This window comes from Perca flavescens, unplaced genomic scaffold (assembly GCF_004354835.1).
Source record: "Perca flavescens isolate YP-PL-M2 unplaced genomic scaffold, PFLA_1.0 EPR50_1.1_unplaced_scaf_10, whole genome shotgun sequence".
NCBI classification, from domain to species: domain Eukaryota; kingdom Metazoa; phylum Chordata; class Actinopteri; order Perciformes; family Percidae; genus Perca; species Perca flavescens.
Window position 1 is genome coordinate 254,599 of NW_021166515.1, and position 12,500 is coordinate 267,098.

A 12,500-nucleotide genomic window follows, 5' to 3' on the forward strand; every position below is an offset into this window, starting at 1 on the left:
CGAACCGATCCAGTGAGTGCTGAAGGTCACAGGCCGATGATGCCATCAGGACCACATCATCTGCAAAGAGCAGCGATGAGATCCCCAGCCCACCAAACTGCAACCCCTCCCCACCCCGACTACGCCTCGATATCCTGTCCATAAATGTTACAAACAGGATTGGTGACAAAGCGCAGCCCTGGCAGAGGTCAACCCTCACCTGAAACGAGTCCGACTTACTGCCGAGAACCCGGACACAGGTCTCGCTTTGGTTGTACAGAGATTGGATGGCCCTGAGTAGAGACCCCCTCACCCCATACTCCCGCAGCACCTCCCACAGTATCTCCCGGGGGACCCGGTCATACGCCTTCTCCAGATCCACAAAACACATGTAGACCGGTTGGGCATACTCCCAGGCTCCCTCCAGGATCCTTGCGAGAGTGAAGAGCTGATCCGTTGTTCCACGACCAGGACGGAATCCGCATTGTTCCTCCTCAATCCGAGGTTCGACTATCGGCCAAACCCTCCTTTCCAGCACCTTGGAGTAGACTTTACCAGGGAGGCTGAGAAGTGTGATACCCTGTAATTGGCACACACCCTCTGGTCCCCCTTTTAAAAGGGGAACCACCCCCGGTCTGCCACTCCTTTGGCACTGTCCCAGACTTCCATGCAATGCTGAAGAGGTGTGTCATCCAGGACAGCCCCTCCACACCCAGAGCCTTGAGCATTTCTGGACGGATCTCATCAATCCCGGGGCTTGCCACTGTGTAGTTGTTTGACTACATCAGTGACTTCCGCCTGGGAAATCGACAATGATCCCCATCATCCTCCAGCTCTGCCTCTAACATAGAGGGCGTATTAGTCGGATTCAGGAGTTCCTCAAAGTGCTCCTTCCACCGCCCTATTACCTCCTCAGCTATTACAGTGTTCCCTCCTTACTGTACACAGCTTGGATGGTTCCCCGCTTCCCCCCTCCTGAGGTGGCGAACAGTTTTCCAGAAGCACTTTGGTGCCGACCGAAAGTCCTTCTCCATGTCTTCTTCAAACTTCTCCCACACCCGCTGCTTTGCCTCTTTCACGGCAGAGGCTGCAGCCCTTCGGCCCTTCGGTGCCCTGCAACTGCCTCCGAGTCCTCCGGGATAACATATCCCGGAAAGACTCCTTCTTCAGTCGGACGGCTTCCCTGACCACGGAGTCGACCACGGTGTTCGTGGGTTACCGCCCCTTGAGGCACCTAAGACCCTAAGACCACAGCTCCTCGCCGCAGCTTCAGCAATGGAAACTTTGAACATTGTCCACTCGGGTTCAATGCCCCAGCCTCCACAGGGATGCACGAAAAGCTCCGCCCGGAGGTGTGAGTTGAAAGTCCGTTGGACAGGGGCCTCCTCCAGACGTTCCCAATTTACCTGCACTACCCGTTTAGGCTTACCAGGTCTGTCCAGAGTCTTCCCCACCCTCTGACCCAACTCACCACCAGATGGTGATCGGTTGACAGCTCTGCCCCTCTCTTCACCCGTGTCCAAAACATACGGCCTCAGATCAGATGAAACGATTATGAAATCGATCATTGACCTTCGGCCTAGGGTGCTCTGGTACCAGGTACACTTATGAGCATCCCTATGTTCGAACATGGTGTTCGTTATAGACAATCCATGACTTGCACAGAAGTCCAACAACAAACAACCACTCTGGTTTAGATCAGGGAGGCCGTTCCTCCCAATCACGCCTCTCAGGTGTCTCCTCATTGCCCACGTGTGCGTTGAAGTCCCCCAGCAGAACAATGGAGTCCCCACTGGAGCCCCATGCAGGACTCCACTCAAGGTCTCAAGAAGGCCGAATACTCCGAACTCCTGTTTGGTGCATATGCACAAACAACAGTCAGAGTTTTCCCCCACAACCAGCAGGCGTGGGGAGGCGACCCTCTCGTCCACCGGGGTAAACTCCAACGTAGCGGCGCTCAGCCGGGGGCTTGTGAGTATCCCCACACCCGCCCGGCGCCTCACACCCTGGGCAACTCCGGAGAAGAAAAGAGTCCAACCCCTATCCAGGAGTACGGTTCCAGAACCGAGACTGTGCGTAGAGGTAAGCCCCACCAGATCTAACCGGTAGCGCTCCACCTCCCGCACCAGTTCCGGCTCCTTCCCCCACAGAGAGGTGACGTTCCACGTCCCCAGAGCCAGCGTCTGCCGCCCGGGTCTGGTCCGTCGAGGCCCCTGACCTTCACTGCCACCCATGTGGCATCGCACCCGACCCCAGCGGTTCCTCCCACAGGTGGTGGGCCCATGGATTGGAGAGGAGTTGCCACGTAGCTTGTTCGGGCTGTGCCCGATCGGGCTCCGTGGCAAACCCGGCCACCAGACGCCGCCGACGAGCCCGCCATCTGGGCCTGGCTCCAGACGGGGCCCCAGGCTTCCTCCGTGCAGGGTCACTCCATATCTACCTTGTTTATTCATTTGGGTTTTTGAACCATTCTTTGTCTGGCCCCTCACCTGAGACCACTTTGCCTTGGGAGACCCTACCAGGAGCACAAAGCTCCAGACAACACAGCCCTCAGGCTCATAGAGACACTTTTACAGTCGATAGGCCTTAGGTTAGGAGAGATGTGCTATTTCACAGCCAGGTACGGTGGCAGAACCAAGGACAGCAATCGTGGATAGGTCCGTCCTTTGCACCAAAATTTTTTACAATGCAACAACCTATTTGAAGAGCATCAAGCTATTAAAATCTTTATTATGTCAGCACATATAATATATATAACAGTATATTAGCCAGTCATTTGTATTAGGTTAAACAGGGATTTGATAACGTTTTTAATTTAAGGCCCACCCACAATTGGTCTGGCCCATCCAAAACTGGAATCCTGGCGCCGTGCCTGCCACAGACACAGGGTCTAGTGGTTCTTCTAGTGGTTCTGTGTGGTTAATGTGGGTCTGCTGACCCGGGGTGTTCTATTGGTTCTGGTAGTGGTTCTAGTGGTTTTGGTAGTGTTCTGGTGGTTCTAGTGGTTCTAGTAGTTCTGGTAGTGGTTCTAATGGTTCTGGTGGTTTTAGTGGGTCTGGTAGTGGTTCTAGTGGTTTTGGTAGTGGTTCTGGTGGTTCTAGTGGTTCTGGTAGTGGTTCTGGTGGTTCTAGTGGTTCTGGTAGTGGTTGTAGTGGTTGTAGTTGTTCTGGTGGTTCTAGTGGTTCTGGTAGTGGTTCTAGTGGTTCTGGTGGTTCTAGTGGTTCTGGTAGTGGTTCTAGTGGTTCTGGTAGTGGTTCTAGAGGATCTGTGTGGGTTCTGTGGGTCTGACCTGACGTTTGATGGCAGCCAGCAGGCATGCGGGCCCCCCAGGCCGGAGCAGCCCGGTGGTCAGGGCCTGGCAGCCTTTGGTCTCGGCCAGCTTGATGTCGAAGGCGGCCTCGGCCCCCTCCAGGGCCCCCCAGGAGTGGAGGTGGACGTGCCGGTTCCGCCCGCAGAGCAGAGCCACGATCTTCTCCTTTGGGATCAGGTCGATCTGGTAGACCCTCTTACTGTCTGCTGCTCGCACGATCACTGCAGAGAGAGAGAGACAGGTTAGACCGGTCTGTCTGTCTGTCTGTCTGTCTGTCTCTCTCTCTCTGTCTTTCTGTCTGTCTGCCCGTCTCTGTCTGTATGTCTGTCTGTCTGTCTGTCTGTCTCCCAGTCAGTCAGTCAGTCTGTCTGTCTGTCTCACCATCTCTGGTGACCTCAACCACAAACAGTCCATCTTCTGTTCCCAGGACGATCCTCTCCCGATCTGCAGACAGAGAAAATCATTTTATTTTATAATCAACAACATTTCAACAAGAAATATACAAGAAATATATATAATAATAATATTATATATTAAATAATAATAATAATAATAACAATATTATTATTATTATATAATATTATATATAAGGGGGGGGTCTGGTTGGGGGTCTGGTTTGGGGGGTCTGGTTGGTGGGTCTAGTTGGGGGGTCTGGAAGGGGGTCTGGATGGAGGGTCTGGTTGGGGGTCTGGTTAGGAGGGGTCTGGGACCCACCTGATTTTTGGTGGGTCTGGTTGGTGGTCTGGTTGGGGAGTCTGGTTGGGGGGTCTGGTTGGGGGGTCTGGTTGGGGGTCTGGTTGGGGGACTGGTTGGGGGGGTCTGGTTGGGGGGGTCTGGTTGGGGGGGATTGGTTGGGGGGTCTGGTTGGGGGATTGGTTGGTGGGTCTGGTTGGGGGGGTCTGGTTGGGGGTCTGGTTGGTGGGTCTGGTTGGGGGGGTCTGGTTGGGGGTCTGGTTGGGGGGGTCTGGTTGGGGGGGGGTCTGGTTGGGGGAATTGGTTGGGGCGTCTGGTTGGGGGGATTGATTGGTGGGTCTGGTTGGGGGTCTGGTTGGGGGGGTCTGGTTGGGGGGGTCTGGTTGGGGGGATTGGTCTGTGGGTCTGGTTAGGGGGTCTGGTTGGGGGGTCTGGGGCTTTAGACGTATCGACTGACCGAGCACAGCGGCCGACAGCGTGGTCTTGATGAGGGGCAGCGAGGCGTCGTAGGCCTCATGCAGGACGTGGACCGGGCGGCTCTGCAGCAGGTTCTGGGTCAGGATGCTCTGCAGACCCTCCAGGATCCGGACCCACTTCCTCTTCTCCACCTCGCTCTCGGCCAGGACCAGCAGGGACACCGAGGACAGCTGGGAGGTCAGCTGGGACGAGGTCACCTGACAGGGACACAGACAGGGTCAGACAGACAGGGTTAGGAACCACAGACAGACAGACAGACAGACAGACAGACAGACAGGATGTACAGGGTTTCCCACCCTGAAGATCAGGGAGGGCTAGAAACCAAAGACAGACAGACAGACAGACAGACAGGATGTACATGGTTTCCCACCCTGAAGATGCAGGGGATGTCCTTCCTGGTGGCGTGGATCACATCTGAAGCTAAGACCGAGCTGACGGAGAACTCCTCGTCTCTGAAACACAAGAACACATTTCACACGTTAAGAACCGTAGCAGACAACACAGGAAGCCCTTCCCAAGGTCCTGGTCCTTTGATTGGTCCACAACTAAATGGTCTTGTTGTTCTTCAAATACTCAAAACAGTTAATTTATCTTCAGAAATCTTCTCTTAACAAAAACAAAGACCTCTGTATGTTCACTGACACCCCTGAATGTTCCCCGAGATCACTGAGACCCCTGAATGTTCCCTGACACCCCTGAATGTTCCCTGAGATCACTGGATGTTCCCTGAGATCCCTGAATGTTCCCTGAGATCCCTGAATGTTCCCTGAGATCCCTGAATGTTCCCTGAGATCCCTGAATGTTCCCTGAGATCCCCGGATGTTACCTGAGACCCATGAATGTTACCTGAGACCCATGAATGTTACCTGAGACCCATGAATGTTACCTGAGACCCATGAATGTTCCCTGACACCCCTGAATGTTCCCTGACATCCCTGAATGTTCCCTGACACAGCTGAATGTTCCCTGACACAGCTGAATGTTCCCTGAGATCCCTGAATGTTCCCTGAGACCCCTGAATGTTCCCTGAGACCCCTGAATGTTCCCTGAGACCCCTGAATGTTCCCTGAGATCCCTGAATGTTCCCTGAGACCCATGAATGTTACCTGAGACCCCTGAATGTTACCTGACACCCCTGAATGTTCCCTGAGACCCATGAATGTTACCTGAGACCCCTGAATGTTCCCTGAGACCCATGAATGTTACCTGAGACTCCTGAATGTTCCCTGACACTCCTGAATGTTCCCTGAGACCCATGAATGTTACCTGAGACCCCTGAATGTTACCTGACACCCCTGAATGTTCCCTGAGACCCATGAATGTTACCTGAGACCCCTGAATGTTCCCTGAGACCCATGAATGTTACCTGAGACTCCTGAATGTTCCTTGACACTCCTAAATGTTACCTGAGATCCCTGAATGTTCGCTGAGACCCCTGAATGTTCCCTGACACCCCTGAATGTTCCCTGAGATCCCTGAATGTTACCTGAGATCCCTGAATGTTCCCTGAGACCCCTGAATGTTCCCTGAGATCCCTGAATGTTCCCTGAGACCCCTGAATGTTCCCTGAGACCCCTGAATGTTCCCTGAGACCCAGACAGGTAGATAGTTCCCTGAATGTTCCCCGAGACCCATGAATGTTACCTGAGACCCAGACAGGTAGATAGTTCCCTGAATCTTACCTGAGACTCCTGAATGTTCCCTGAGACCCCTGAATGTTACCTGAGACTCCTGAATGTTCCCTGAGACCCCTGAATGTTACCTGAGATCCAGACAGGTAGATAGTTACCTGAATGTTCCCTGAGACTCCTGAATGTTACCTGAGACCCAGACAGGTAGATAGTTCCATGAATCTTACCTGAGACCCCTGAATGTTACCTGAGACTCCTGAATGTTCCCTGAGATCCCTGAATGTTACCGGAGATCCAGACAGGTAGATAGTTACCTGAATGTTACATGAGACCCCTGAATGTTCCCTGAGACTCCTGAATGTTACCTGAGATCCAGACAGGTAGATAGTTACCTGAGATCCAGACAGGTAGATAGTTACCCGAATGTTACCTGAGACCCCTGAATGTTCCCTGAGACCCTTGAATGTTACCTGAGACCCTGAATGTTACCTGAGACCCCTGAGACCCAGACAGGTAGATAGTTCCCCTGAATGTTACATGAGACCACTGACTGTTACCTGAGACTCCTGAATGTTACCTGAGACCCAGACAGGTAGATAGTTACCTGAGACCCAGACAGGTAGAGGGTTAACTGAATGTTACATGAGACCCCTGAATGTTCCCTGAGACCCAGACAGGTATATAGTTCCCTGAATGTAACCTGAGACCACTGACTGTTACCTGAGACTCCTGAATGTTACCTGAGACCCCTGAATGTTACCTGAGACCCCCTGAATGTTACCTGAGACTACTGACTGTTACCTGAGAATCCTGAATGTAACCTGAGACCACTGAATGTTCCCTGAGACCCCTGAATGTTACCTGAGACCCTGAGACCCAGACTGGTATATAGTTCTCTGAATGTTACCTGAGACCCCTGAGACCCAGACAGGTATATAGTTCCCTGAATATAACCTGAGACCACTGAATGTTACCTGAGACTCCTGAATGTTACCTGAGACCCCTGAGACCCAGACAGGTATATAGTTCCCTGAATGTTCCCTGAGACCCCTGAATGTTCCGTGAGACCCCTGAATGTTACCTGAGACCCATGAATGTTACCTGAGACCCATAAATGTTACCTGAGACCCATGAATGTTACCTGAGACCCATGAATGTTACCTGAGACTCCTGAGACCCAGATAGGTGGATAGTTACCTGAGATCCAGCACCAGACTGGCCACTACCCCTGGCTGGGTGGACTTTCCCTCAGGGACATCATAGAGAAAGAGTTTGCAGTCAGAGACCAGAGCGTGGGCTCGCTGCCAGCCCTTCTTCACACCGCTGGGCTTGGGATCTGACGGAGAGACAGAGACACCGTGGTACAGCTGCTTCATCAACAGACCTTATCTCTCCTTTTCACTTTACTCTTTGTTCTCGCTCGGATTCCCTGGAGTGATCTCTCTTTTCCACTATATACTCTTTGTGTGATGGACCTGCCTTCCCATTGGTTGAAAAACGTCAACACATTCTTGCAAAGCATCATGGGAGATTTATGCTAGACGGTAGCACAAAGCTAGCGGCAGAAATGACCGAAAACGTGATAAATTACGGACATCGAGTGGATAAATCTTGGATGTGAGCGTTTGGATTTATTAGAGCTGCTCCCTCTTAGACGATTAGTCGACTAATCGGTGGTTCTGGTCTTAGTCAACTTAGATTTCTGTAGTCCATTAGTCATGTTTGATGCTTTTTTTTCATGCTGAATGACTTATTTCCAAGAAACGTCTTGTTACATCTCTGGTAAACACAAGAATTAAAGTGGTGCTTTAGCATGACTCTTTCTGGAGAAACTCAGATTTACAGATCTGTCGATTAAATCAACTAATCCATTAGTCGATATGATTGAATGAGTGTTAGTCGACTAAGAATTTCTTCAAATCGAGAACAGCCCTAGGATTTATTGCTGAACAACTCCGAAAAGAGGCACAAGTTCCAGGCTGGATAGAAAACCTCCTGGAAAGGCTACGAAGACACCGAAGACACCCCCATGATGGCTGACTTCGTAGCTTTTTTATGGGAAAAACGGTAAGCAGCTAAATTAAACAGTTATGAAATTATCTAAATATTAATCGGAGGTGCCGTGTGACGTTGTATACGACCCAGTAGTCCTCTGAGGGTTAAAGGTGCTCTAGGAGTTCCTGCATGACGTCACTTCTGTTGACGTTCCAGGTAAACACCAAACGCAACAGAGCAAGCTCGCCCCTCCCCACAAGGTTTTGGTAACTGCCATGACTAACTGACTAACTGTCACTAAGCCCCACCCTTCCCGCAACCATCTTGTCGCTGATTGGCTGGAACGTGGTTTGTTGTATTTTGGTCAATAATAATCAATACAGCATAGTATCGCAATATTTTTCATGACAATACTGTATCGATACACATATATACACGATCTAATATTCTACATGTGTTGGTCAGTCTGTCTGCTTGATAATCCCAGTTTGCAGCAATAAAATTGAAGTGAGATGAACAAAAAGAGAAATGTGTCTTTTAAATAAAACAGATGTTGACAAAGTTTTCTTTTGAGACATCATTTGAAATTGGGAAAAATTTGAAGTTGGAAAAAGGTAATACATTACAATATATCGCAGAATATTGCAATATGTTTAAAATCGCAATATCGTATCGTGATGATATCGTATTGTGAGACCTCTGGTGATTCCCATCCCTACCAGCCTGTGCCCATAGGGTTGGGCGGTAATACGGTATACTGCCGGGTCTTAAAAATAGCAATGGTATCAGTTTCAATACCGTCATTAAAAAAAAATGCAATGCACTTTTATAGGAGACAAGGATTAAATATTAAATATAATGTATGAAATAATGTGTGGTTATCATCACGTGGCTACCAGAGGGCCCTGTGGCTACCAGAGGGCTACCAGAAGCCCTGTGGCTACCAGAGGGCCCTGTGGCTACCAGAGGGCTACCAGAAGCCCTGTGGCTACCAGAGGGCTACCAGAGGGCCCTGTGGCTACCAGAGGGCCCCGTGGCTACCAGATTGCTACCAGAGGGCCCTGTAGCTACCAGAGGGCTACCAAAAGCCCTGTGGTTACCAAAAGCCCTGTGGCTACCAGAGGGCTACCAGAGGGCGCTGTGGCTACCAGATGGCTACCAGAGGGCCCTGTGGCTACCAGAGGGCTACCACAGGGCGCTGTGGCTACCAGATGGCTACCAGAGGGCCCCGTGGCTACCAGAGGGGCTACCACAGGGCCCTGTGGCTACCAGAGGGCTACCAGAGGGCCCTGTGGCTACCAGAGGGCCCTGTGGCTACCAGATTGCTACCAGAGGGCCCTGTGGCTACCAGAGGGCTACCAGAAGCCCTGTGGTTACCAAAAGCCCTGTGGCTACCAGATTGCTACCAGAGGGCCCTGTGGCTACCAGAGGGCTACCAGAAGCCCTGTGGTTGCCAAAAAGCCCTGTGGCTACCAGAGGGCTACCAGAGGGCTACCAGAGGGCGCTGTGGCTACCAGATGGCTACCAGAGGGCCCGTGGCTACCAGAGGGCTACCACAGGGCGCTGTGGCTACCAGATGGCTACCAGAGGGCCCCGTGGCTACCAGAGGGCTACCACAGGGCCCTGTGGCTACCAGAGGGATACCAGAAGCCCTGTGGCTGCAGAGGGCTACCAGAGGGCCCTGTGGCTACCAGAGGGCTACCAGAGGGCTACCAGAGGGCGCTGTGGCTACCAGATGGCTACCAGAGGGCCCGTGGCTACCAGAGGGCTACCACAGGGCGTTGTGGCTACCAGATGGCTACCAGAGGGCCCTGTGGCTACCAGAGGGCTACCACAGGGCCCTGTGGCTACCAGAAGGCCCCGTTGCTACCAAATTGCTAGCTGAGGGCCCTTTGGCTACCAGAGGGCTACCACAGGGCCCTGTGGCTACCAGAGGGCCCGTTGCTACCAAATTGCTAGCTGAGGGCCCTGTGGCTACCAAATTGCTACCAGAGGGCCCTGTGGCTACCAGATGGCTATCAGAGGGCCCCGTGGCTACCAAATTGATACCAGAGGGCCCTGTGGCTACCAGATGGCTACCAGAGGGCCCTGTGGCTACCAGAGGGCTACCAGAGGGCCCCCAAGAGCGCTTTGAAATGTCCCACAATAGAGCTCATAACAGAGACGTCTATTTAAAGATAGTGTTGCTGCTAATAGGTCTCACATTAGTCTTTAAATGCGTATTTGTACATGATGAGTGCTTAAATACACAAGTTGGTTTAGTGCCAAGTGCAGTGGCAGCATGTTACAATGTCGAGAGTCCCCAAACCAGATCCTGCTTAGGGCCCCCAGAAGTCTAGGGCTGGCCCTGGCCTTCGGTAGCACAGGGACAGGGTCTTACCCTGACGTAGCCCTTGTAGGCGGTGCCGATGCCTCGCTGCACGTCGATGCCCTGCGGCCTCTTGGCGTGCTCGGCTGGGATTGGACAGACCAGGGGGGCGTGGTCTTTACAGGTCACATGGCACACGAAGGAGCACACTGCAGACAGACAGAGACACATATCAGACCAGGGTCAGGTGGGATTGGCTGATAACAACGTGACATCATGACTGTGTCTAAATACACACGCCCACTTTCCTAAAGCCACGTGGCGTGTTATCGCGAGAACGTCACTGTGAGACTGTGTGAATGTGTGTGTGTGTGTGTGTGACTGAGTGACTGAGTGAATGTGTGTGTGTGTGACTGTGTGTGTGTGTGTGTGACTGAGTGAATGTGTGTCTGTGTGTATGTGACTGAGTGAATGTGTGTGTGTGTGTGTGTGTGTGACTGTGTGAATGTGTGTGTGTGTGACTGAGTGAATGTGTGTGTATGTGACTGTGTGACTGAGTGAATGTGTGTGTGACTGAGTGAATGTGTGTGTGTCTGTGAGTGAGTGAATGTGTGAATGTGTGTGTGTGTGTGTGTGTGACTGAGTGAATGTGTGTGTATGTGACTGTGTGACTGAGTGAATGTGTGTGTGTGACTGAGTGAATGTGTGTGTGTCTGTGAGTGAGTGAATGTGTGTGTGTCCGTGTCTGTGTCTGTGTGTGTGTCTTTGTGACTGAGTGAATGAGTGTGTATGTGTGTGTGTGTGTGTGTGACTGAGTGACTAAGTGAATGTGTGTGTGTGTGTGTGTGTGTGTGTGTGTGTGTGTGTGTGTGTGTGTGTGTGTGTGTGTGTGTTTGTACCTTCACAGGCGTATCCCTGTCTGAAGAGTCCCACCATCAGAGAGGTGCAGTGTGTGCACTGAGTGGGACTGGAGAACGTCCTGATGCTCAGCTGGTGAGCTTTGGGCTGCAGACACACACACACACACACACACACACACACACACACACACACACCAAACTATGTTACAGCTGCAATCATTAACGGATTAATAATCAACTGATAAATTAATATCCAACTATTTTAATAATCCATCAATCAGTCTGAGTCATTTCTTTATAATAAACCAGATAATCTCGTGTGATGTCATCTTGTTAAATGTGAACTAGTGTGATGTCATCGTGTTCAATGTGAACTAGTGTGATGTCATCTTGTTAAATGTGAACTAGTGTGATGTCATGGTGTTCAATGTGAACTAGTGTGATGTCATGGTGTTCAATGTGAACTAGTGTGATGTCATCTTGTTAAATAAAGAACTAGTGTGATGTCATTGTGTTCAATGTGAACTAGTGTGATGTCATGGTGTTCAATGTGAACTAGTGTGATGTCATCTTGTTAAATGTGAACTAGTGTGATGTCATGGTGTTCAATGTGAACTAGTGTGATGTCATGGTGTTCAATGTGAACTAGTGTGATGTCATGGTGTTAAATAAAGAACTAGTGTGATATCATCGTGTTCAATGTGAACTAGTGTGATGTCATGGTGTTCAATGTGAACTAGTGTGATGTCATGGTGTTCAATGTGAACTAGTGTGATGTCATCTTGTTAAATGTGAACTAGTGTGATGTCATGGTGTTCAATGTGAACTAGTGTGATGTCATGGTGTTCAATGTGAACTAGTGTGATGTCATCGTGTTCAATGTGAACTAGTGTGATGTCATCCTTTTCAATGTGAACTAGTGTGATGTCATCGTGTTCAATGTGAACTAGTGTGATGTCATCCTTTTCAATGTGAACTAGTGTGATGTCATCGTGTTCAATGTGAACATGTTCTAGTGTCTCCTCTCCTCTGGGACAGGAACCCGAATATGTCTGAGTCATGGCGTTACCTTTGGTGTGGTCAGTGCTGAGAGCTGGGAGAGGGGGGAGGGGCTCGCTGGGACTGACGCTGCTTTCACTTCCTGTTGAGACAAACAGGAAGAGACTCAGGACAGGTAGGGGACAGGTAGGGGACAGGAAGAGACTCAGGACAGGTAGGGGACAGGTAGGGGACAGGAAGAGAATCAG

The 12,500-nt window shown here is 51.0% G+C and overlaps 1 protein-coding gene across 1 annotated transcript in view; it reads right to left on the reverse strand.

Moving 5' to 3' along the window:
* Positions 1-12,500, reverse strand: part of LOC114551474 (serine/threonine-protein kinase MRCK beta-like) — a 34,518-nt gene that overhangs the window by 16,536 nt on the left and 5,482 nt on the right. Inside the window, 8 exon segments of the mRNA XM_028572521.1 lie at positions 3,269-3,510; positions 3,671-3,733; positions 4,440-4,656; positions 4,830-4,911; positions 7,288-7,426; positions 10,456-10,602; positions 11,293-11,398; positions 12,323-12,394. Of these exon segments, the coding sequence (XP_028428322.1) occupies positions 3,269-3,510; positions 3,671-3,733; positions 4,440-4,656; positions 4,830-4,911; positions 7,288-7,426; positions 10,456-10,602; positions 11,293-11,398; positions 12,323-12,394 (1,068 nt within the window).